Raw genomic sequence first — 692 nt, forward strand, 5'->3', positions numbered from 1 at the left:
GATGTGTGTTAAAATTTAAATGTTCTCTGGTTTGTTTTATGAGGGGGGAGGGACTGGGGGTCTAGCGGGAACTTTCTTTTCAGTGTGTTACCTTGCCGGAGATGCGATTCCTTTCCGGATCGTGTCTCCTAGCATCGATGGAGCTGGAGGCCTCATTGGACTGACCTTGGGATCCCATCGCGGGCGCGGATTTAACATTGGAGTCGATCCCTTACCTGGGATGGCTCCAACCCTGTTGCCTGTGGACTTTACATCGGGAACTCGTAGTCTCGGGAGAAGCTAGTTGGGAGCATCAACAAACGCAGAGGCTCGACCAGCCCCGACGCGGGGTTCGATCGCCGAGCGCGGGGGATCTGACATTCCCCGATGCGGGAGATGACCGTTCCGTGCAGAAGGCCAAAACGCCACCGGCTATGGGATTCAAGATCATCGTGTCAACTGAGGGCTTGAGGCCTCCGATCGCGGGAGAACATAGGGAAGAGATTGGATTTGTTCTCAACTTCCATCACAGTGAAGAATGTGGAGGAGTCACTGTGGTGGATGTTTATGTTAAAATTTGTTTTGTGCGTTTTGTTACTTTTGTTTGTATGACTGACTTGGCAAATGAAATTCCTCGTATGTTGCAAAATGTACTTCTAATAAATTATTATTGTGATTGTGATACCGCTGGGGTGTAAACTGCCCAAGTGAAA

The 692-nt window shown here is 49.6% G+C and overlaps 1 protein-coding gene across 1 annotated transcript in view; it reads right to left on the reverse strand.

Annotated features, from left to right (window-relative positions):
- Nucleotides 1-248: 248 nt before the first annotated feature.
- The window catches only part of LOC116968955 (protein NLRC3-like), a 3,271-nt gene continuing 2,827 nt past the window's right edge, over nt 249-692 (reverse strand). The window contains exon 3 of the mRNA XM_033015943.1: nt 249-411. Within this exon, the coding sequence (XP_032871834.1) occupies nt 249-411 (163 nt within the window). The remainder of the gene's footprint in view (nt 412-692) is intronic.

Source organism: Amblyraja radiata, chromosome 48 (assembly GCF_010909765.2).
Source record: "Amblyraja radiata isolate CabotCenter1 chromosome 48, sAmbRad1.1.pri, whole genome shotgun sequence".
Taxonomy (NCBI): Eukaryota; Metazoa; Chordata; class Chondrichthyes; order Rajiformes; family Rajidae; genus Amblyraja; species Amblyraja radiata.